This window comes from Camelina sativa, chromosome 20, assembly GCF_000633955.1.
Source record: "Camelina sativa cultivar DH55 chromosome 20, Cs, whole genome shotgun sequence".
In the NCBI taxonomy this organism is placed as follows: domain Eukaryota; kingdom Viridiplantae; phylum Streptophyta; class Magnoliopsida; order Brassicales; family Brassicaceae; genus Camelina; species Camelina sativa.
This window is the reverse complement of record NC_025704.1, coordinates 27,239,648-27,256,055: the sequence shown is the minus strand read 5'-3', so window position 1 is coordinate 27,256,055 and position 16,408 is coordinate 27,239,648. Positions and strand designations below refer to the sequence as shown.

Here is a 16,408-nt window from a genome sequence, read left to right as displayed (position 1 = left end):
GAAAGGGAAAAAAATCTAGCATTTGTGTATTGCAATTACTGAAACACCCTTCTCACGCGTTCTGATCTATTAGCTTGCTTGCTTGCTTCGATAAAAGCGAGGACATATTCGTCATTTTGAATGATGTAATTAAATTTGAAAAATTGATTGGAAAGTATATGACGTGGCAAGTATAAATAGGAAACTTCTCTCTAACAAACTAATTTGGGAGTCTTGACCTTTTGAAAGACGACGACGACTCTTGAAGACCTCTCCGGCGATTCTCCCGCTGTAACCACCGTGTATCTCTTATCGACGGTTTCCTTTCTCCGTTTCGGCTCCGGCGTTCGAGAATGGGTTGCATTGGATCGTCTCAGGCCAATAATGAAGGAGGAGGTTAGAAAAATTGATTCTTCGCTCAAATTGTTCTTTTGATTTTGTACAATTAATCGTCTCGCTGCGTTCTCAGAACTATTTGGCTACGATTTGTTGCAATGTTTGTGATTCTTGGAGAGTTTTTGAGCGAAATCTGAAGTTTCGAGAACACTTATTTTAGGGATTTCACTAATCTTGCTTTTGCAATTCGTTAAGAAATTGTAAATGTTCTTGAACATGTACTGTTCTGGATTTAGAATGCTCTTTGATTGTTTAGTATCTTCTCATGTTGATTGGCTTTTAGCATTGGTGGTGTGATCAATGGTGTGATTGAATACACAAGATCACCAGATTCTTCAGTTCTGCATTCTATTGCATTTGTCTTGTTGGAATTGATAGTGTATAGTATAGAGGAGATGATTATGTGTATATATACGATCATAGAAAATTGTTTGTGAGTGGTGTGATCTTAAAGATCATTAGATTCTTTTGTTCTGCTTTGTATTGCATTTGTCGAAACTTGTGATGATCTTCTGATTTAGATGGCTATAGTATTGATGTTACTTAAAGAACTGCTTTACGGATTAGTAGTAGTTTTACATTGTAGCATTCTCTTATGAGTTTTGTATGGTGGCACAGTTAAAAGGAAGAAACTCCGGAAACCTAAACCGTGGGCACATACTGAGCCAATCACAAGGGCACAACTTACGAATATGCGTGAGGAATTTTGGGACACTTCTCCACACTATGGTGGTCAAAGAGGTTTGTATATACATCTCTCTTTCTTGTGATCTGCATTGCATTATGGACATTTTGGGAACTGAGTTGAAATAATTTTGCAACCAGAGATATGGGATGCACTTCGAGCTGCTGCTGAAGCTGATTTGAAACTAGCGCAAACTATTGTTGACAGTGCAGGCGTGATTGTCCAGAACAGTGATCTAACATTGTGCTGGGATGAAAGAGGTTCCTACCTAATACACAGTCTGATTCTTATTCTCTGTTTCTTTTTTTTTTGGTAGTACCTTACTGAATCTGCTTGTTCTTGCTCAATGCAGGTGCTAGATATGAGCTTCCTAGGTATGTACTAAGTGAGCCCACAAATCTGATCCGAGAGGAGGGACAGTGAGCAAAGCTTAGTGTACAGTTACCACAAAAGTAGGTAGAAGAAGAAGAAGTAAGAAGACTAGAATCGGTCTGACGCAAGTCTCTCATATTCAATACTTTTAGCAATTGATACTACACACTCTCTGTATAGTTACTGGAATCTAAAGTGGGAGATGGTGACACGTGGTATTAGAGGAACAGATGTACAGTCAGGATTTGTGACGTTTTTTTGGGGGCAAAATGATCTAATGAACCTTTGATTGACAGTTGACAAATTCTTAAGTACTTATTCTTGACCAGCTTTGAGTTTATAGAACAAAGATAAGTCAGAAGATTAAAAATAAATTGTGACAAGAAAAATAGAAATTTATCTATTTTTTAGTTTGATTCAAAATGATTCCCTCCCTACACATATTTCCATAAAATTATCGAGAATGGCAAAACTTTCAAAAACATTTGTGTCAGAAATGGTCTTTCACTCTTCCTCTCTCAAGTTATCATGTCTTTTTGTTCCTTGAATTTTGGAGCTACGTATTTAACTGTACCCAATTACAAAGATTTGTTTAACATTGATGAGTTATGTGATCAAAATTCAAAAAATATTTATTTTTTCTTGGAGGCATGTCAGTGAGTTAGTGTATAAATAGATCTAAATTGGGTATTGAGAGACTAAAAGGTGTAGAGAGTGTATAAAATTGGATGTGTTCTATTAGGTATTAATCCAAATCTTCTTTACAAGTTTGAACAACATTAGACAAAGTAGAAATTCATGAGACTTTTGGACTATTTTGATATAATATCAACTAGGTTCGAACCCGCGGTACATCGCGGGTCAAATGTTTTAAAATTTTGAACTTTTGAACTTTTGAACTTTTATATTTATTACAAAGAAAATTTGTTTTGTAATTATTTAATAACTATTTAACAAAATTATAATAAATTTTAGTTATAATTTGAGTACAATTTTTAAAGTTTATTATTTTATTTTATTTGTGGTGATACATTAAATTGTTTGGTGTGTATAATTAATAATTAATATATAGTGCAAAGTTGTGTTTCTGTATTTCATTTTGGAAGTATATTTTGGGATATTGTAGAAATCATTAGTAAAACATTTGTAATAATCTTATAAATAATATAGACATTAGGACAAAAAAAAAATAAAAAGGCCCAACTAAAATAATAAAAAGATACTTGACTTTTGTTGTGCTTCTTCGGGAGTCTATCTGATTATTTTTAACCTTCTTCCTTTTTTCTTTTTAATCAACCTTCACTCTTTCTTCTTCGGCTTAGATCCCGATTGGAACCCTATAATTCTCACCTCCGTGATTTCTATATTTAATTACTTATTGATCTACTTTGAAGATTTCAATCGGATGTTTTGCAAACCCAGTAAATGAGTTTGTTGATTTCAGTCTCGGATCTTGTTGGTTGGTAAGTTCTTGATTTTAAACTCTCTCAATTCGGTCTTCTTAATAATTAGATTTTAAACTCTCTCCATTCGGTCTTCTTTATAAATGTATTTTAAACTCACTGTATTATTCTCTTGAAGCGAATAACGAATATACATATATATTATCGTCTGTTGTTAAATTCTGAATTTAGCGACTGTGATTTGGGCTTTTTTGTTATAAGATTATCTAACATCTTAATCATTCAATTCGAGGTATTTCCTTATGTTATAAAAGTATATTCATTCAAAAGAAAAGCCAGATAAGTTCGATGTTGATTTCAGCTTCAGATATCACGGTGTTCTGTAGACATCGTCATACACTAACATATGTTCTTTCCATGTTTACAACTCTTGTGTAGACAGATACTTATAACATCAACAATTACAGTCAACTAAAAGCAAACACAGATGACGTCCTAAACTGGTTAGTAACATGACTCTCTTTTTTTGCCTTTCTTTTCTAAATTAGACTTTCGAGGAATTGTCATGTGTTTACAAAGAACGAAAACAAAACCAAAACCAGTTTTAAATAAATCAAAACAGCATTAAGATGTTTTTAACCGACTATGATCTGTTCAGAACTCAGTATAATACTAAATATAAAGCAAATTTCTTTAGTTCCTTTCAACTGTTGTTCTCATCGTAAGTGTATCTAAGTTCGAATTTAGAGTCTAAATTTTAGTAAAAAGGGTTATATCGATATATTCAATTCACTCTATTACAATCTGTCCTTAAATTCGATTTTTAGGGTCTGTGTTTTGAAAATTTTTATAATAAGATGAATTCAGATCTTAACCAATTTATCTCTTACAGGTGACAACTGGGGTTGGTAAAGTATAATCATTCAACACCAAAGCAAGATAAGTTTGAGTTTGATTTCGTTTACATAAATTACAATATTCTGTAAACTTCCTCATTCAATAATATATGGTCTATCCATGTATACAACGTTTCTGCAGAAAGCTGGACTTATAAATCAACAATTACAGTCAAATAAAAGGAAACACTGATGACATCTTACTCGGTTAGTTACATGGCTCTCTGTTTTTGGCTTTGTTTGGTAAATTATTCTATGAATGAATGGTCATTTGTTTACAAATAACGAACACAAAACAAAATCTAAATCTAAACCTAGAAATTAAAACAGCATTCTTTTGTTTTAGTTGGTCTATGCTTAGTTCAGATAACAGTATAATACGAAATATTAAGTATATTAAGTAAATTTCTTCAAATACGAAACAAACCAAACATCCCCAAAATGTTTTACTAATAGAAGACTGCAAAAACAAAATTCACCCTTGAAATTAAAAAATTTAAAACAACAAACACCAAACCAGACCTTACTGCCACAGATTTTGAAAAATTTCCTTGAACACAACAATCATCGTTTGCTTTGTTGTCCCTCCATCTTTATCTAAGATAAGCACTTTCAAACCCTTCTTCGATGTGACCCTAGAAAGGGCCACATATAACTGGCCATGAGAAAACACTGGTCGAGGTAGAAAAAGACCAACTTCTTCGAGTGATTGTCCTTGACTCTTGTTTATAGTCATCGCAAAAGCTACAGACAATGGAAATTGTCTTCGTCTCATCCGGAAAGGAAGTTTAGTATCAGTCGGTTTAATTAAAACCTTTGGAATTAACACTTTCTCTCCAACTCTTTCACCGGTAATAACACAAGCTTCTAGGACATTAATCCCCATCTGAGTAATCTGCAATCGTGTACCGTTGCATAAACCACCTTTAGGATCTATATTTCTCAGTAACATTACAGGAGCACCAATCTTAAGATGAAGACTGTGATTTGGCAATCCTGAGAGCTTTATACTATTTAAGAAGTCTGAACTAAAAACAGGGTTGTCTAATGATTCGCTGTCCTGAGGATCGATACTATCAGCACTTAAGTACACCATTTCTTCACCTGTATAGATATATGATCACATTATTATTGTATTTAACTAAGATCGAAAAAAACTAAAAATCCAGCTGATTTAAAAGTAGATACTAACCTTGGAGCTTCTCAAGCAGTCTTTCATTGATGGTGTTAACATCACTATTTGTTGGACATAAAATAGCTCTTGTTTGGAAAAACTTCGGATCTGTTTTTGTATGCAACTTTTCCAAATCACCATATACGGCCCTACTTATAGAATCAATAGGATCAACTACATCTGTTATTAGCAATTCTTCTGGAATATCAATAAGAGCTTCCCCATCGTTTGTTTCGGGAATTTTCCCATCTCCAACAGCTAGAATCCAATCAGAAAACTCCTTTATATTCCTTGCTTCAATCTCTGTCATATTCTTTGACATAAGCCGCATATTCTTCGTCAAAGACAGAACCTTACAATGTTCCCATAGATACGAAGAGTTCAATGAAGCTAGAACAATCTGAGCCCTACCAGCACCATTTATTACAAGTAATACCTGCCTGAAGTCACCTCCAAATACAACTACCTTTCCACCAAACGGCTTGTTGTCTGCATTTCTCATTATATCAGATAAACTTCTATCCAGATTCTCAAAACAATATCTGCTCATCATTGGTGCTTCGTCCCATATGATGAGAGACGCTTCTTTCAACATCTTAGCCAAATCTGAAGTAGGATTGATATTACAGGTTGTAAAATCATCAGGATTTATAGGGATACAAAACCTTGAGTGTGCAGTCCTTCCACCCTCTAACAGCAAAGAAGCTATACCACTTGAGGCAACATTTATAGCTATCAATCCCCTGTATCTAACAGCTGCAGAAAGAGTTTTCCACATAAAAGTCTTTCCTGTTCCACCAAAACCGTAAACAAAAAAGACTCCTCCACAGTCATTTAAAACAGCTACCATTATCTCATCATATATTGCCCTTTGCTCAGACGTCATCAACTCTATCCAATCATCATGTTTTTCTTTCAATTCATCACGATTGTAGTTCTTCTCCTCTGTTATATAACGGTTGGAATGATCTAAACCTATGCTGTTTGGCTTTGGCATTTCTTCAATTTCTTTCAGAGTTCCACCATTGCATAACAATATCTCTTCAATATCTTGAAGCGTATAATTCTTCTTCTCCTCATCTGTTAAATTTAAATCTGCAATATCATAAATAAATGGAAATATAATTAGTTTCTTAGTTTTCGCGAACCATAAATACGGATGAGATTATCAAACAAAAGTACAATACAAATAATTCGAAACCTGGATTATTGTATTTTTCTCTTTTCTTAGCTTCAATGTCTTCTGATAAAACATGCCATGTTTCTTCCCACACATGTAGTGGCCTTGATAAACAACAATCTAGAAGCATCATAGCAAAAAGATTCCGAAGTTGATCTCCAAAAAACCAGAAGCTTGCTTCAATAATACTGTTGATATAAGCTTGGTCGTCTTCTAAAATATCTCGAGCCCAACATGCTTTTTTGTATGTATCATACACAACACCTCTGTATGTCCTGATATCTTCATCAGTTTTGGGACCTCTAACAATTCCAAGAAGGATTCTCATATAATATTCCGCTTCCATTCTATGTGGAACATAATTGATCCTTCCAATAGCAAATCCTCTCTGCCTTANGAAATTTTAGTAAAGGAAAAAAATACTAAAGAAAGGCAATTAGGAGTCTATGATTCGAACCTGCAATCAAAGTATTCCTTTATTTCATCTTTTTTTGTTTTCTCACCATCTGCAACATTGTTACTCCCACCTTCAGTCTCATTCGTATCCGTAGTTTTCTTTTTAGGTTCTAGAACAACTGCAACACGGTCTTGCCCTTTGTTAATATACTTAAATAATTACTTTATTGAACCGGATTGGTTGCACCACTCAACATTGATGTGAGCACGATAGCGCAATGATAGGATACGATTGTAGGGAACAACATATCTGTTATCACACTTAAGTGGACCTTTCTCTACAAAATTAGAAGATGCTCGCCTTCTACAGATTGGATATCCGTCTTTACAAACTGAAGTTTCTTCAACATTCTCTTTTGGGTAAAACTTAGAACACTTTCCATACACGGAGAAATTTATATTCGCCGCACCACAAGGTCCATGAATCATACAATCCTTAACAACGCTGTATAGTTCAGGATCTTCATCCTTATCTGGTATCTCAGCTGAGATTATTTTGTTAATGTCATCAGCTGTTGGCAATTTACAGCTAGGATCCATGAATAACAAAATATGAGCATGAGGAAGTCCCCTTTTCTGGAATTCAACCGTGTACATAGCTGCATTTTATTAAAAAAATCATGAATTAGAAAATGTATGTGAAAGATTGCGGTGAATAACGGGTTCAATCAATATTCTTACCAGCTATAGTCTTCCCTAGGAGATGGTCTTCCGTTAAATCTTTCATCAAAGAATCAAGTTTAATTTTGAAGATACGACACATAATGTCTGGTCTATCATCAGAATTAAGCTTCCGCTTTTTCAAATACCTTGTTACTTCTGGCCACTTAGGGTTACATGTAAATGTAATGAATAAGTCAGGAAAGTCGTACTGTTTACATGTAGCCATTGCATCATAATAACTATGCAACATATACCGAGGTCCACCAGTGAAAGAGGCTGGTATTCGAACTTCCTTTCCTTGCTCTTCCATGCTATTTGTTCCGGCCTCTGCTGCAGCTTGAATTGATGCATAGTTATCACAACAGATAGTAGACTGATTATATTTGATATACGACAACCTGTTTGATTCTAAAGTCGTGTATGCATCAACCAAAAATTGTTGGAAAAGGCGCTTAGACCGAAGTAGAGTATGAGCCTCGTCTTCTCTTTCTTGGATTCTGAAAGCAAACCACTGCCGTATTGAAATAAACTTTTTTCCTTCATCTTTCTGATTACCTTTTAAACACTTTTCAATTCCAACTCTGAAACCATCTTCACCATATGGAAAAATAAGAGGATACTGTAGTGCCAAGTAAGCAACATGAACTTCACTTATTCTTTGTAATCTGCCAGAGCTTTTTTCTTGTACAATAATATCACGTCCGGGCATCTCAGGGTGAAAATCACCTGGGATCAATGCAGCTACTTCTGATGATGTTGGCATAGAATAGGTTCTTCCATCTTTACCTACACGATCACTTACAATCCGCATGTGAAACTTCGCATTCTCATCAGCAGCAAACTTATCTTTAGCTTGCCTAAATGACTCAACATAGGGATTAACTTCATCCAGCAGTCGAATAAGTTTTGCAATTAGTTCTTTTCGTATACTCTGTCTACCTTTAAGACTTCCGGACTGCTTTCCCTTGCTGTGCATAATAATAAAATAACGCACAATTAGTACAATTAAAAAATAGACAATTTAAATCAAGGTTGATCATGTAGAATACGATAATTCGTTAGAGAGTATATTTATTAACAATAAGAACAATACCTCATTACAGATGATCTGTTCTCAATCTCATTATCTGTGTCAACGATATAGAGCTGGGAAAATTTAGCATAGTCACCATCTTCGGGCTTCAAACTACCAATTTTGTGAAAATTCTGGCCATGTAATTGAAATTGCTTAGGACCTTTACCCTTTTCAACTGAACGATCTACTTGACCACCAAGAGAAGTAAATGCAAAAAGCATATTATAAGCCCTGATATTCTCACGAAAATGCCTGCTAAGCGCATCATCCTTACTAAGCAATTCCCTTAGAAGTTCAGGTGCTTTTTTGAGAAGTGGTAGTTTAACGGTTCCTTGTAAGCAACATAATGAAAATTTCGGCTTTCTTGACCTTCTGCGTTTGTTTATTCGCTCATCATACCACATCATTGCACCACAGTAAGAACACTTGAATGTTGGGTCACCATGGTCTACATACTTTTCATCTGACACTGTATTTCCATTAAGAAGATANAACACTGTATTTCCATTAAGAAGATACAACTATTAGAAGACTGCTACAGGAAATTATAAACATTTGATTTGTGTAAATGACTAACCTTTGTCCACTTTTGGTCTTGAACATCGACCCCTTGCATTTAATTCCGTGATTCTACTCATTCCGGGAGATCGAACTTTAAAACCTTTATGACGCCTATTATATGTACCACAAATCTTCTCAAGAGTAATCCTATTCCTTGTGCCAATTGAATGATCACTATCAGTTTCTGAAAGATCTGAATCATTATCTTCTAGACTACTCACATCAAAGTGTTGTTCATTATCTGAGTGGTCATCTCCTGTAATATAATTGTAATTGATTTCACACAAAAAAAGGACAATTGTCATTAAAAAAAAACATAAAATTTATTCAACGATACCTCCTATACACGAAAGATCATCATTTTGATGAGAATAGACTTCCAGATTAGGAACCAATGTTATTTTTTCCTTTCTGGCCGCGTGGACATATTGTTGTAATGGTGAATCTGAAAGGAATTCAATATATTTAGAATGTACTATTTTATTATTCAGTTAATTATTCTCAATCAAAATAATAAGCTAAACCTGTAAAATTTGTGTCTCTTAATGCAGAATGACTTGTCGCTGGAAGGTGTGGCTTCTATCTTCTTCTACTATCTGGTATGTTTGTAATATCTTGTAAAATCTTACGTGCGCATTTCTTTAGCTTTCGCTCAAGAATCTTCCTTGTAGTTTTTTTGGTAGGAACAGTTTCTGTGAGTATAAATGCAGCTTCTTAAAATTTAAACTATATATCTTATAAATAAACATAGGAACTGTAATTAAGTACAAACACATACCTTGTGAAATAGCACTTTCAGGAGACACAGTTTGTTGAGTTATAGTTGCTTTTGTTGGTCTTGGGTTAATATGAGCTGTGCACAATAGAAATACCAAACGTTATAGGAAAGGTTCTTTGTAGTGGGTTTTTTTAAGAAGCTGTCAATACTCCTCCTTGATTACCTTTTAAAGATTCATTCCTCAAGTTCTCGACAAAATTGCTAGTTCCTAGTCTAGAATATGATTGTCTTATATTCACTGCAGACAGGGGGGAGTTTTCTTGTTCGTCGATCCTTCTAACTGCACATATTGGAACAATAGATTTACTCAGTAATGGACAAGTAATGATATTTGAAATGGATAGATATGGGAGTAAAGGGAGTTTTCTACAAATAGGGTTTACATTTTTTTTGGATTTTACATTTCTGAGATTGCTTTCGTATGGATGATATGAATTCATGACTTCCAGGAGATGAGTAAGATTGGTTAACTTTCACGGGTGTGAGATTTTCACAATGTTCGATTACAGCTGGTACCGACCCTGCAAATGTATGTTGTAAATATTTATTTCTTGTAAAAATGTAAACATATGTATTTTTTTCAAAATAGAATACGACTAACCTGCCGAATACATTTTAGGTAGTCCTCTTGTAAGCTGTGTAGTGGCAGGAATATGTTGGAAGCAAATGTCTTCATCTACAATGGTAACTCCTTGAATCAAACTTTCTAGTATTGAAACATGTGTAAAACCATTGTTTTCATCTAATCCCGGAAAAGCTTCTGCAGGCATAATATTACACGACAAAGTAAATTGTGTGAAAGAATAATGGCTTTACAGGTAAGTTTGGTAAGATACTACCTGCATATCTGGAAATAATACTACTTCTGGTTGGATCAATGGATTCATCTATAATAATAGGCGTCAAGTTTGTTATGTCACTGAAAATCCGCCCAAAAACGCCTTTTACATTCACCAGATTTTGTTGATTTGATTTCTCGGTTTGAGCTGAATCCAAACATATTCTTTTAGTCGGTTGTTTTTCTTGATCAACTAATTGTTCAAACAACCCTCTCTTGCTCTTCATTAATAAGTTTGTATAGCAAAATGTGTTTATAATAATTTGTCGGTTTTTATCCTAGAAAAACTCAAATGAAGAGTTGGTACCATTGCTTGTAAAAAGTTACTTGTAAATGAATTTGAGATTTTGTAAGGTTGTGGTACCGGTATTTTATCGGGTAATTTTGCTAATGTTTAAATATTGCAAATCTTTTAGATTTTAAGTTGACTTTACATTTATATGTGTGAGATAACAATTTCGGTCGTCCTTGGGTGCAGGTACTATAAATTCTACATGATTTCTGACCGTAATCTTCGCCAACATAAAAGGTATGTAAACAAACTCTTAATTTAAAGGACTAACTATTAAATTTCCATAATAATAGTTGAAATCTGTCAGTCCAAATGGAAAATATACTAATTTTTAATTTGGAATGTTAAACATCAATTACATAAATAAAGATTCTAAAAGGGAAACTTCAAATTAATTTAAAAGTTTTGCTCAACAACCTCCATAAAGACTTCATCTTCTTCTGAGTGTTCAAGTCCACTGTCATCAGGAAAAAAGGATGGTTTGCAGTCCAAATTTATATGTTGATGATATATGATGTTTAAATGACTACACAATCAAACCTGTAATTATTTCTGTCGATTTCTGCGAATTCTTTATCAAAGAAGCATCTTGAAGAGGCAGAATCAGACATTAAGGAATTTTGAGCTACGATTGAAATATTTTAGAAAAGATTAATTGTAAATACTTGGAGAAATCTATAAGTAACATACACTTTAATTTTGGTAAGATACATAAAAGTTACACTCACCTTGGAATGAAGCGTATCGCCAGAAACGTAGAACGCAAAGGATTGACCCATTAACATAATTGATATCAGATACCCTTCTAGACCAGTTCTTAACAAAGTCATCACACGTTTTTCCCATTGCAACACATTTCATAATCCTCCCACTAACAGAGTTTTAAGAACAGATGTATACTTTGTCTGGTTAGGATATCACGGATTATACAAAACATAGAAGAATCTTTAAAAGGTTTAGTAGCTTACGTGGCATCTTTTAGTTTGAAAATGACCATATTTGCTTCAGATTCACATCCACTATTCTTGTCCATATAATGTATCTTTGCAATCGGAGTTACATCCATGAGAACTCCACATGCATCTACATAAAAACATGAATAAAACTTTTCAGTAATAAGTAAATATATCGAAGGGATTAAACCTAATAATCAGAAACATACCAACAACCCGTTTCTTATCAGCTTCTGTTGCATTCGCAATTTGTGTTGCTGAAGTAAACTCAAAGAACTGACTTGTCGATTTTGGACCAACAAGATCCATTTTTGTTTTAGGAATAAAAATGAGATGAAAAGGGTGAACTGAGTATGGATTCGACTTTGGAATCACATCAACCTTGAAGAAGTTCAAAAGGTACCATTCACCTTCTTTGAGCCATCTCTTAAATTTCTCTTTATACTTGATCGGAGGTATAGAAGCATCAATTCTAGATCCCTGGGATAAAATAAAATAGAAAGAAACTTTAATCAATTTATAAACCAATGGAATTACAAAAACTGTGAGATAAGGTATATAGAAGATCACGGAAAATGAAAAAACAAAACAAAATTTAGCATACCTTCTCATCTGCGAGAATCATTTCAACAAAATTCTCTTTTGCTTTCCAAATACTCAAAATTTTGACAAAAATAGTCCACTTTGTCTTCCTTGATGAATCTAAAGTAATATCTTCAAAAAAGGACCGATGAGACATGGTGAGTTTTTGTCTGAAACTTTTGATATTGGAAACTTTTCGCTTTCCTGTGGTTTTAAGTTTTTTCTCAAAACTTAACACTGACTGTCTATTTATATATACATTGAGAGAATAATTTCTCAAAGTCATTTACTACCTGTAATAAATAACGAATGCCTCTTCTGTTTTATAAATATATATAAAACCTAGCAATTTTAATTTTATCTCCACTTTCAATTTTGGTTTAAACTGGTTTTGATTGACAGATTGATAGATGTAACTTTTTAAGTTACCAAGATGGTTGCTATTGGTTTACTTATTTCGAATATCAACAAACCTACTTTTTACTATTTGGTCTTCAGCTTTTTGTGTAATTTCAAATATCCAATATATATATATATATATATAAAATTAGATTTCTGAGTTCTCAAAGTTGTTTAGCAATTGTAAATCACGAAAATAAGGAATTCATCCTTTATTATTATTGAGAAAATAGAAACAAATTATTCTGACCAGATTCATCACACTGGATCAATTCTTCGAAACTGGAAACTTAAAAAACTTGCAAACAACTTTTAAATCTTTAACATTAAAAAAAACGCAACCCTTATTCTTTTTTCTTGAACGAAGTAGTCTTCAAATCTTCCATTCCTCACGGCTTCTTCTTCTTTTCCTCATTCACCATCTCTGCCTTCGTCAGCTTCTCCTGCTTAATCTGGACCACCTTGATGTTGTCCAGACACAGCTTCTTTGTAGTAGAGGAACTATCATTAGGGGAGTCTTTATCAGGACTTGAACGCTTTGACGATGAAGTCGTGAAGTCAGAGACTTCATGACTGCTGGTCAAGCACAAGCTAGCCTAAAACAAAAAATATTAAAAAATATTAGGGTTTGTGAATATCAGCTATACACGTTTTGTTAATTTCATTGAGTTGTAAAATGGAACCTGATATCCGGTGCTATCATCTGGAGGATTATCCCCACCTTGTGAATTATCATTAAGATCATCATCCGGTACACCATCATTAACCAGCACCCTTGACACCTTGTAGATATCCAACTCATTCCACAAATTTTCACTTTCAACACTCACAAGAAATTGGAATGTTTTTCCGACCAAATTCTTGATATCATCTGGCAAGTTGTCAGGATCTTCCATCTGTTATTATTAAAAAGTAGTATTTTAGATAGTTTACTTTGTAAAACTCCCTTATTAAGTTGTTGTTGTATGTTAATCATATCAAATACCTCATAAAATGGACCATCAATGAGTGAGTTTGCTGAGCAGCCTACAATCTCTGTGGCCATGCTATCAAAGAGCATCAACTTCAACTCACCAGAATTATCCATAACGTTGACATGTAGTTTGTACCTAGGACCATAACGTTCAAAGATGAGTATGGAGATTATACACCTATAATTGTGTATAAATTGATAAAATATTTCAATGTGTATACCTTGCGAGAACATTAGTAACATGTACTCGACACCCATCACACCAGAACTGGGGTTTCTTTGCAGTTGAGACAGAACCATTGGTGATTGCGTTGATAGGTGTAACCTTCTTGTTACACCTTTTGCACGAGATATAGTACCAAGCCCAATCACAATCTATGGCATAAATAGTACATATCAATTTGACCTTTCCTTCCTACACATATGTATATATTCGGATTAGGAAAACACTGATATAATTTGAATGGAACAAAATTATAAGGTTAATAATTTTAACACACTGATACATTTCCCTTAGTTACCTCAGTCATATCCAAGATAGCTTGTATGTTCCTCCTTGGGAAGTTCTGGTAGAACTCGCCTACATTTGCTAACTGCAAATTATTCCTTGGTCTCCTCTCAATTAAGGTAATAGAAAGCCCATCATTTGGCAACCTAACATTTATACAAATATATATATATATATGTTGAGTAGGGCTGATAAAACCCAATATACACTAAGCATAACGTGGTTTTAAATATATGTAGTTAAACTTACTTATTCTGCCACTCTAGGATGTCTGCATAGTCGGGATTAATTACCACCACAGATGCATTGAAAGCATTGGAGATACTCCTCTTCTCTATAAGAGTAAAACACATTGAAGATTTTATAGGTCCGAACTGGTTAAAACTTACAACATTGCGGTTTTTTAAGTAAAAAAAATACTACTCTATGATAAGGTTAAATGATTAAAACTTACCATTGTAAGTCTTGATTTTTGCAAATCTCACCAGACAAATAACACGTGCTTGAGCATCAGGATCACAAGCACTATGCACTTGCTCAGCAAATGTACCCCACAAAGTGCATGGTAGTCTATCATCACTAATAAAAGCAACGCACAATTAAAATATGTTGTGAATGTTAGGATGACATATGTTTTCAGACATTTCGTATTTAGAATAAAATGTTACCTCTCATCCCGAAGCTCAAAACTGATCTTCTTAGTGGGTCTGTTGTTGACATCGATGGTTTCCATCTCCCCAACATTCACAATTTGACCAACAATATCTGATGAATGATGTCATTGAATTAGCAAATTTATTAGTTTTCTTTAAACATTCGATATGGTAAAATTAAAATAACTCACCAATCAGATGGTTTTCATTCAGGTTGCCGGACAGGACAGAAACAAATGGGGACAGAGTTAAATACGGATCATCAGACACAGAGTCCATCCTACTGACAATGGTTTGAGTGATGAAAGACATCTTGTAACGATGGGCAGTAGGCTTGAATTGACCAATGGCGATACTCAAACCAAAGTTCTCGACAGTTCTCCATTGACCGGTCACGACCTTGTTTTCAAAACGACTGATCAAGTCCTTCTTGACAGAAGCGTGAATCTTCGTCCCCTGGTAAAAGAAGTTATAAGGTACATTGTAGTTGCATTACAAAAAATAAAATTAGAGGTGAATGATGGAAGACAACAGTATTTAAACTTACTTGGACATCTGAGAGCACCATATCGAAAGTTTCACCAAACCTTGTTGAGTAGGTCTTCCATGAATGAAGAACCCTTACTTGGACCTTCCAAGAAGTCTTGTAAGGCTTAACGTCGCGAAGGTAAGCGTAAGCTGCAGCCATTGATAGTTTCTTGCTGAATTTTGCTTGAGAATTGATTNACTTACCATTGTAAGTCTTGATTTTTGCAAATCTCACCAGACAAATAACACGTGCTTGAGCATCAGGATCACAAGCACTATGCACTTGCTCAGCAAATGTACCCCACAAAGTGCATGGTAGTCTATCATCACTTATAAAAGCAAAGCGCAATTAAAATATGTTGTGAATGTTAGGATGACATATGTTTTCAGACATTTCGTATTTAGAATAAAATGTTACCTCTCATCCCGAAGCTCAAAACTGATCTTCTTAGTGGGTCTGTTGTTGACATCGATGGTTTCCATCTCCCCAACATTCACAATTTGACCAACAATATCTGATGAATGATGTCATTGAATTAGCAAATTTATTAGTTTTCTTTAAACATTCGATATGGTAAAATTAAAATAACTCACCAATCAGATGGTTTTCATTCAGGTTTCCGGACAGGACAGAAACAAATGGGGACAGAGTTAAATACGGATCATCAGACACAGAGTCCATCCTACTGACAATGGTTTGAGTGATGAAAGACATCTTGTAACGATGGGCAGTAGGCTTGAATTGACCAGTGGCGATACTCAAACCAAAGTTCTCGACAGTTCTCCATTGACCGGTCACGACCTTGTTTTCAAAACGACTGATCAAGTCTTTCTTGACAGAAGCGTGAATCTTCGTCCCCTGGTAAAAGAAGTTATAAGGTACATTGTAGTTGCATTATAAAACATAAAATTACAGGTGAATGATGGGAGACACCAGTATTTAAACTTACTTGGACATCTGAGAGCACCATATCGAAAGTTTCACCAAACCTTGTTGAGTAGGTCTTCCATGAATGAAGGACCCTGACTTGGACCTTCCAAGAAGTCTTGTAAGGCTTAACGTC

General features: G+C 34.4%; 2 protein-coding genes across 2 annotated transcripts in view; one reads left to right on the top strand and one right to left on the bottom strand.

Moving 5' to 3' along the window:
- Positions 225-1,719, top strand: LOC104771808 (ubiquitin domain-containing protein 1-like). Its single transcript, XM_010496397.2, has 4 exons — positions 225-375; positions 994-1,116; positions 1,201-1,320; positions 1,413-1,719. Exons 1-4 carry the CDS (start codon positions 333-335, stop codon positions 1,481-1,483), a joined length of 357 nt encoding a protein of 118 aa, XP_010494699.1. The 5' UTR covers positions 225-332; the 3' UTR covers positions 1,484-1,719.
- LOC109131264 overlaps positions 13,072-16,408 on the bottom strand; it is a 4,120-nt gene continuing 783 nt past the window's right edge. Inside the window, exons 2-12 of the mRNA XM_019241967.1 lie at positions 15,939-16,203; positions 15,763-15,859; positions 15,364-15,673; positions 15,008-15,272; positions 14,832-14,928; positions 14,618-14,742; positions 14,413-14,497; positions 13,877-13,993; positions 13,668-13,791; positions 13,366-13,578; positions 13,072-13,278 (exon numbers count right to left, since the gene is read on the bottom strand). Coding sequence (XP_019097512.1) covers positions 13,072-13,278; positions 13,366-13,578; positions 13,668-13,791; positions 13,877-13,993; positions 14,413-14,497; positions 14,618-14,742; positions 14,832-14,928; positions 15,008-15,272; positions 15,364-15,673; positions 15,763-15,859; positions 15,939-16,203 — 1,905 coding nt within the window. The remainder of the gene's footprint in view (positions 13,279-13,365; positions 13,579-13,667; positions 13,792-13,876; positions 13,994-14,412; positions 14,498-14,617; positions 14,743-14,831; positions 14,929-15,007; positions 15,273-15,363; positions 15,674-15,762; positions 15,860-15,938; positions 16,204-16,408) is intronic.